The 8,399-nt window shown below is 37.5% G+C and overlaps 2 protein-coding genes across 2 annotated transcripts; both read left to right on the top strand.

Annotated features, from left to right (window-relative positions):
• The first annotated feature begins 1,794 nt into the window (after positions 1-1,794).
• LOC122601307 lies at positions 1,795-3,036 on the top strand. The gene is made up of 2 exons (XM_043774075.1): positions 1,795-1,818; positions 1,942-3,036. The coding sequence occupies exons 1-2, from the start codon at positions 1,795-1,797 to the stop codon at positions 3,034-3,036; spliced, it is 1,119 nt and encodes a 372-aa protein (XP_043630010.1).
• Positions 3,037-7,318: 4,282 nt separating this feature from the next.
• On the top strand, positions 7,319-7,931 carry LOC122601308. The gene is made up of 3 exons (XM_043774076.1): positions 7,319-7,409; positions 7,466-7,664; positions 7,823-7,931. The coding sequence occupies exons 1-3, from the start codon at positions 7,319-7,321 to the stop codon at positions 7,929-7,931; spliced, it is 399 nt and encodes a 132-aa protein (XP_043630011.1).
• The last annotated feature ends 468 nt before the right edge of the window (positions 7,932-8,399 follow it).

Genomic DNA, 8,399 nt, shown 5'->3' on the forward strand with positions numbered 1-8,399 from the left:
TTAAGTTTATGAATTACTTAACTAATAAAAAGGAATTTCTGCCTATTGTGAAAAAAGAATGGGAGGTGAAGTTTTCTGGATGCAATATGTACTCTGTGGTGTCAAAGATGAAGAATCTTAAAAAGCCTTTAAGGAGTTTGAATTATAAGCAAGGTAACCTCTTTGATAAAGTTGAAAAACTTAGAAATGATCTTGGTAATATTCAAAGTATGGTTTCTAGTGACCCCTCAAATGCTGATATTAGAGCACAAGAATTTGTTGCTCTTAGATCTTACAATGAAGCTGTTAGTGATCTGGAGCTGTTTCTAAAGCAAAAGGCTAAAATTGGTTGGCTTAAAGAGGGTGATCAAAACACAAAGTTCTTTCATAAAGCTGTTAAAGGTAGACAGAACAAGAACAGGATTGAGATGGTGGAAGATATGCAGGGTAGGTTGTATTTTGGGCTGCAAGTTCCTGATCAGGTTATTGAACATTTCAAGAGTATTTTGGGTTCTAGTAGGAGTGTGATTCCTATTTTAGATCCAGAATCTCTTTTTCTTAATAAAATTCCCGAAACAGAAGCTGTATATATGTGTAGAAGTGTCACTGATGAAGAAATTAAGCATGCATTGTTTGATATTGAAGATGATAAGGCACCTAGGCCTGATGGGTTTTCTTCAAAGTTTTTAAGAAGGCTTGGAGTATTGTTGGTGGTGAGGTTACAGAGCCAATAGGGATTTCTTTACAAATGGGAAATTATTAAGGGAAGTAAATGCTACTGTTATTTCCCTGGTCCCTAAACTAATTACCCCTAAAACTGTTGCTGATTTTAGACCAATAGCATGCTGTAATGTTATTTACAAATGCATAAGTAAGGTGTTATCTAATAGAATTAAGGGCATTCTGGATTCTATAGTTGATAAAAACCAGAGTGCTTTTGTTCCTGGAAGACAAATTAGTGATAATATTATGCTTACTCGGGAATTGATGTTAAATTATCATAGAAGTAGAGGGGCTGCAAAATGTGCTTTTAAGATTGATTTGCAGAAGGCTTATGATTATGTGGAATGGGCTTTTTTGGAGAAGTGTTTGAGGTTTTTTGGATTTCATTCTAGTATGGTGGATTGGATAATGAAATGTGTCACTAGTACTGCGTTCTCTATTTCTATTAATGGTGAGCAGAAGGGTTTTTTTCAAGGCAAGAGAGGTTTAAGACAAGGAGATCCCTTATCTCCTTATCTTTTCACTCTTGTAATGGAGGTGTTGACATTGATGATTAAGAGACAGATCAAGCATGATGGCAGTTTCCAATATCATTGGAGATGTGAAAATACTAATCTAACACATCTTTGTTTTGCAGATTATTTACTTTTATTTTGCCATGGTGATCAAAGTTCAGTTTCTGTTCTTAAAGAAGCTTTGCAAGAATTCAGTGATGTTTCTAGTTTGGTGGCAAATCTTGAAAAAAGTCAAACATTTTTTGGAAATGTCAAACTTGAGGTTAGAAATCAAATTTCTGAAGTATTGCCTTTCAAAGTTGCTGAATTGCCTGTTAGGTACCTAGGGGTTCCCTTGTTATCTACTAGGTTATATAAGAAGCATTGTGTTGTTTTGATTGATAAAGTAAAAAAGAAAGTGTTGGATTGGAAAAATAAGTCATTGTCTTTTGCTGGTAGATTGCAATTGATAAAGTCAGTTTTAAGTTCATTGCAAGTCTACTGGTCTTCTGTTTTTATTCTACCAAAGGGTGTGACTGATGATATAGAAAGTTTATTTAGAGGTTTTTTATGGTCTCATGGTGTTTTGAAAAAAGGAATGGCTAAGGTGAAGTGGTCTGAGGTTTGTAAGCCAAAATGTCAAGGGGTTCTGGGAATTAAATCTTTAGGCACTTGGAATAATGCTTTGATGGCTAAGCATGCTTGGAACATTGTTACTAACAAATATTCTCTGTGGGTGAATTAGATTAATTCTGAAAGGCTAAGGGGTAGGAACTTTTGGGAAATGTATGCTTATGATAATACCAGTTGGGGTTGGAAAATGATCCTTAAGAATAGAAGTTTGTTGAGAAATCATATTGTGTATAGGTTGGTTGATGGTATGAACACCTCTGCTCTCTATGATAATTGGCATATTGCTGGCCCTCTGAGTAGTTTTATTTCATACAGAGATGCCTATGATGAAGATTTCTCAATTAAATCAAAGGTTTTTGATGTAGTTGTAAATGGTGATTGGAATTGGCCTATGGAATTGGTGGAAAAATATCCTGTTTTAGTTAGTACTCCTGCTCCTATTCTTTCTAATAATAGAAGAGACAAAATCTTATGGAAAAAGAAGTCAGGAAGAGCTGTTGATTTTTCTGTTTCAGAGGTATTTCATACTCTTAGTGATGATTGTGATGATGTGAAATGGGCAGGTGTAGTTTGGTTCAGTCAAAACATCCCTAGACATTCTTTTATTTTGTGGCTTGCTATTAAAAATAGGCTTAAAACACAAGATAAATTTGACTGGGTGGAAGGAAATAATCCTAAGTGTGTATTCTGTAACTTGCAAAGTGATAGCCATAATCATTTATTTTTTGAATGTTCTTATTCAAAAAAAGTATGGAGGGAAATGAAGATTGTGGCTAATTTTGATGGTGTGCCTGATAGTTGGGACAGTATTGTTGATTGGTGTGAGAATGTAAATTGGAATAGAGCTATTTCAAGTGTGGTGCAAAGATTGGTTTTGGGTGCTTCGGTTTACTTTATTTGGTTGGAGAGAAATTTAAGAATTTTTCAAGGAAAGAAGAGAAATGTTTCTGATTTGTGTTCTATTATTAAGAATGTAGTGAGAGCAAGACTTATTGGATTGAAGATTTTACGTACTGATAAAGCATTGGAAGTGGCAAAGGTTTGGAATTTCTGTCTGAATGAAGGATTGAATGAGTATAATTCAAAACAAAGATGGATAATGACTGAAGATTGTTTAATGTTTGTTGATGAAACAATTTGTTTGAATGTCTGTGATAGTTCATGGTATAAATATGGTGGACTCAGGTATTGGGCTAGTTTTTACTAGACAGATTGGGCTCCTGTATTATTTATCTCGGAAGGATCTGTTCGTGGGCTACCCTGCTTTGGATTGAAGATATCTTATTATGGGCTTTGTGATTTTGGGCTACAGAGAATTGTTTTTTGGGATTTACCTAGTTATTGGTTTTGTATTTTTTGTAATAATATTAGCTTTTTATTAAAAGATACTTTTATAGTAATTTGGGAAGTGCACTAAAGGATGTTTTAGTGTAGTCCCCTACGGGAATGCCCCTAGTATTTTGTACTTCTTTATTCTTTTTAATATATTCCGAAGGGTATGCCCTGTTTACCCAAAAAAGATCACCTGGAGCAAAACTGGACTGTTTTCTATGCTTGTTTGCTCTTGCCTTGTATTCGACATTAGTCTTCTCAATTATGGCCTTCACTTGTTGGTGATATTTCTTGATTTCTTTGGCTTTGGCCTCAACTTCAATACTTGCTTTTTGTTCAATCAAAAATGGAATTAAATCAATGGGATTCAGTGGATGGACACCATAACAAATTTCAAATGGGGATTTATAGGTGGAATAATTAGGAGCTCTGCTAAAGGCAAATTTAGCATGAGTGATGTGACCAATTTATACACATCGCCCACATCATTATTGGCCTATTTCTTATGTGTTTTAAGTCGTTTTCGTATGCATTAGGCGCGTTTATGGTGTTTGTTAGTGATTTCAGGCTCTAAACAGGTTATACGTTCATTTGGTGCATTCTCGGAAGATTTATTGGCCTAGAAGTTGATTTGAATTATCGAGAGTTGATTGAGGTGGAAAAGACGGCAGAGCTCGGCAAGTATTCAAGATCGAAACAAGTTTGTTCTACACAAGCTATGACTGCGCCGCAGTTGAGGGATGCTATGCCCACTGCGCCGCAGCCCAGATCCACGAAAATATTATGAACTAACCCCACTGTGCCGCAGTGGGGACTGCAGTAGGATGACTGCGTCGCAGTCGTGATAAGGGAAATTGAAGCCAAGGATTTTGAGTGCGCCGCAGTGGAGGATTCTCTAGCCACTGCGCCGCAGTCGCCCGAAGGTCAAAGTCAACGGTCCTCACTGTGCCGCGGTGAGGGGAAGACACATCCCATTACACCGCAGTGGGAGCACGGGGCCTGGAAGTTTAGGTCGTTTTTGCATCAGATTTTTGAGAGGGTATATATACAAACAAAACCCTAATTATCAAATTATCAAGGTTTCTTTCTGAGAGCTGCTCTACAAGGTTTACTATCAGGTGTCCAAGCAAGATAATTTCTTAGGCGGATCCACTGAAGATTCACGAGCACCCATCTAGATCGTATTAATTTACTATCTTGCAATTTCCTCTTTTACTCAAACGATTGGTACAATATATTCATCTCTTTATTTGATTATTATTGTTACTTAATCATGAGTGGCTAAACTGTTTATCATCCACCTTGACGAAACGAGACGAATAATGTGATTGCAATATTTTTAATTCAAAAGAGTTTAATTAATTATCGTTGTTCCGTGATCTTGATGATTTTAATTCTTTTTATTAATTAATTATGATATTGGTTGCATATATTTCTTCGTTGGTGGTACCAGTTGAATGTATATGTGATTTTAAAACGGTTACTTGTCTATGAGTAATTATCGCTAGTTCATGGTATGATAGTGAATATCATTTAAGAAAAGATTAATTTTGTCAACGTGATTCATAGCGGTTGGTGGTACCACGTTATTGTCACATAGGTGCAATTGGTAATTCGGTAGTCAATAAAACTAATTGGTGGAAAAAGTTGTTTTTGCTTTGGTGGTACCGGCTTGGGTAATTTATCTAACAATTACGTTATTCGGTAATTTGTTCATGGTTGGTGGTACCACGTGAGCACCTTAATCTTGTCACGATTATCTTTAAACTCTAAAGAATTTGGTCTTAATTAAATGCAATCACCTTTGAAGTCGAGTGAAGTCAAAGTGGATGACTTTTAATATTATTGTCTGAAGTTCTTTTCAATTTTATGCAATTTGTTTTGCAAATCAATTTTAATTTAATTGTCAAAGAGGATTTTCGAAGCAACACCTGTTTTCCAAATCATTTCATAAAGCAACAAGTCATATCCAATCCCTGAGAACGAACACGGACTTATCTCTTAACTATATTACAAACGATCGGGTCCACTGCCCATGAGTGCGTAGTAGTGAGTTTCTAGGTAGTTCTAGTTTTATAAATTTAAAGCTCGATTTTGCACATCAAATTTTTGGCGCCGCTGCCATGGATTGTGGGCCGATTTAGTTGTTAATTTAGTGGTTTGATCCTTCCTCACGCGTGAGGAAGTTATTTGCATTAATAGTTTAGCTTTTTCTTTGTTTATCACAGGTGCATTTGACGTTGGTGTTAGTTGTGTTTTGTAGGATTATTTCTAGTTGATGAACTTGCGTTCTTCGGGGTTACCTTTTCCTATTGAGAACTCCACCAAGACGCAGGATTAATTTTGAAGCACCACCACCGTATTCACCTATAGCTTTACCCACTCCAGATTCGGACGAAGAAGGCTTGTATTTAGAGGAATTCTTTAATCTTGCACTTATTAAAGAAGAGATGGGTGACGAAAGACCGAGAGATCCAAATGACATCCGGTATGGTGACCGAGCCTGAACTATTCCTACGGCTCGTGGTTCCGCTATTAGAACACCGGGTGTTGATCAAAATTTCAACTTGAAGCCAAATCATCTTAAGAACATCGAAGAGCAGAAAATTGATGGAAAGAAGAAATGGGATCCATATAAGCACTTGGAGAGATTTGAGAAGTTAGCACGGCTCTACCAATATGGCCAAAATCAAATGAATTCGATTACTACTTGGGATCAACTCAAAGAAGCGTTTATTGGTGAGTTTTACTCGGTTAGAACTCAAAGGCAATTGGAAAATTTGATTAGATCCTTTTTGCAAGAAGATGGGGAAGATATTGTTGATGCATGGATCCGATTTAAAGAAATGTTGAGAAATTGTCCGGGACATGAATTAACCAAGGAAAAGTATGTAGAGTTTTCCTTTGATGGTTTGAATAAGGCGTCCAAAAGAGAGATGGGGTATGCTTTTGGTGGAAGTTTTAGCAAGATTACTCCAAATGAAGGTTATGACATTTTGGAAGCTATGGTGAAGGATAATGCAGCTATGGATGATAAGAGATTTTTGAAGAATGAGAGCCGGTTTAAGCAAGGTAAAGTTGCAAGAGCCGAAGGTAGTAACAACTCTAATGTCATTGACGAGATTCAGGCCTTATCTGCTCGTATGGATAAGGGATTTGCAGCTCAAGAGTCTCAGTTTGGTTATCTTGAAAGGGATGTGAAAGTTCTTGCTGATGGATGTGATCATTGTGGAGATACACATTATTCTGAAGATTGTCCCAACCGGGGACCTGAAGATGTAAATTACATTCGGAATCAGCAACAAGGGGGTTTTCAGCGAAACACCGGTTTTCAGATGCGGTCATCAAGTAGTAACTCCTATAACTCTTCTTTTTCTGCTAATATTACTCGTTTTTCAGGTAACATGTGGCAAAGGAACAACTATCAGAATCAGCTACAGCAGTAGGAGACTCAACAAAGTCAAGGATCAGGTTCTTCTACTTCTACTCCCGATCCTAATGCCGAGTTGAGAGAGATGATGAAGCAAATGATGAGCAATCAGATTGAGACCAACCAAAGCATTCAGAATATAAGAGAGGATACTAAGGAGTTGAGTGAGAGGTTGGATAGGATCAATGGCAAAGTGGAGATAAATGCAAAGAATCAGAGCATCAGCTTCAAGGATCTTGAAAGTAGGACGGCTGCTATAACTAGGCCTCGGTGTGCTTTAACTAGTAACACTTAGCAGAATCCGAAGCAGAATCAAGGGTCCAATGATGGTCAGAAGTATACTCCACCTCCAGTTCGTCAGGAGCAAGCAAAGGCCATTACAACCAGAACAGGTAGATCCTATGACCTTCCTCCTAATCCTAATGTTATTGTTTCAGATTTGCAGGATACAGGTGATCATGATGAAGCTGAAGTTGATGAAGAAATTGAGATGGAAGATAGTTCGACTGTGAAGACTCCGATTACTCCACCGAAACAGGCTGTGTAAGCCATACAAGCCTAAAGTTCCATTTCCACAGCAGTTCAGAAAGGCTAAGCTAAAGGAACAGTATGATAAATTTGTTAATATGATTAAAAATGTTCACATTAATGTTCCTTTAGTTGATTTGATCCAGGGAATGCCAAATTATGCAAAGTTTATCAAAAACTTGTGACGGAAAAAGGAAAGATGGATGAGGTGAAGGCCGCTTATCTTAATGCCGAGTGTTCTGCTATCTTGCAGAACCAACCGATTCCACCTAATCTTGAGGATCCAGGGAGTTTCCTTATCACTTGTTCTATTCATTCTTTAACTTGTAAGGCACTTGCGATTTAGGTGCTAGCATTAACTTGATGCCTTACTCGGTTTGGAGTAAGTTGGCTTCCGGAATTTTGAGACCTACCCGTATGAGTATAAGATTAGCTGACCATTCTTTTCAGTATCCCATTGGGATTGCTGAAAACATGACTGTACAGGTAGGGCATATTGTGTTTCTTGTTGATTTTGTGTCCTCGAAATGGAGGAAGATACTAAGGTACCCCTAATTTTAGGTAGACCATTCCTTAATACCGCGGATGCTATCATCCGAGTGAAAGATAAGGAGATTTCTTTGGGTGTGGGTACCAATAGGATTGTTTTCAATGTTGAAAGATCTATTAAGCATTTTTACTCTACCGATGAGTCTTGTTTCAGGATATATGTCATTGATGATGTTTTGGATCAGGAATTTGAGGAATATATGGAGACTGAGGTTGATGAAGAGCTCACTCACTTCAGAGCTGGAGATATAGATGATGATTAGTGGTTTGCAGAGGTTATGGTACTAAGTTTGGATGAGACACCTCTAGAGGATGAGAGCTTTGAAAGAGTTGTTGCTGATGGAAGCTCAAGGGTACCAAATTCTGTTGATGTACCCCCTACTGATCTAGAGCTTAAGCCATTGCCTGCCCACTTGGAGTATGCTTAATTGGCAGGTAAATCCTCTTTACCCGTAGTTATCTCTTCTTCGCTCTCGAGTGAAGAGAAAGGATTTCTTTTGGTCGTACTTAAAGCTCATAAGCGGGCTTTTGCTTGGAAAACTACTGACATTCCAGGTATTAGTCCTGATTTTTGCCAACATAAAATAGATTTTGTTGATGATGTGAAGCCCGTTGTACAGAGACAAAGGAAGCTTAATCCTAACATGAAAGAGGTAGTTAAGAAAGAAGTCATTAAGTTGTTAGATGCAGGGATCATTTTCCCTATTGCCGATAGTTCTTGGGTAAGTCCG

This window comes from Erigeron canadensis, chromosome 5, assembly GCF_010389155.1.
Source record: "Erigeron canadensis isolate Cc75 chromosome 5, C_canadensis_v1, whole genome shotgun sequence".
Taxonomy (NCBI): domain Eukaryota; kingdom Viridiplantae; phylum Streptophyta; class Magnoliopsida; order Asterales; family Asteraceae; genus Erigeron; species Erigeron canadensis.

What these genes read in the sequence shown, in the direction of transcription:
- LOC122601308 (XM_043774076.1), top strand. Translation starts at nt 7,319, where the DNA reads ATGGATGAGGTGAAGGCCGCTTATCTTAATGCCGAGTGTTCTGCTATC. An exon ending in TAATCTTGAGGATCCAGGGA is followed by an intron (nt 7,410 to 7,465) that starts GTTTCCTTATCA and finishes CTTGCGATTTAG; the next exon opens with GTGCTAGCATTAACTTGATG. An exon ending in AAATGGAGGAAGATACTAAG is followed by an intron (nt 7,665 to 7,822) that starts GTACCCCTAATT and finishes GTCTTGTTTCAG; the next exon opens with GATATATGTCATTGATGATG.
- LOC122601307 (XM_043774075.1), top strand. Translation starts at nt 1,795, where the DNA reads ATGGCTAAGGTGAAGTGGTCTGAG. An exon ending in CTAAGGTGAAGTGGTCTGAG is followed by an intron (nt 1,819 to 1,941) that starts GTTTGTAAGCCA and finishes TGGGTGAATTAG; the next exon opens with ATTAATTCTGAAAGGCTAAG.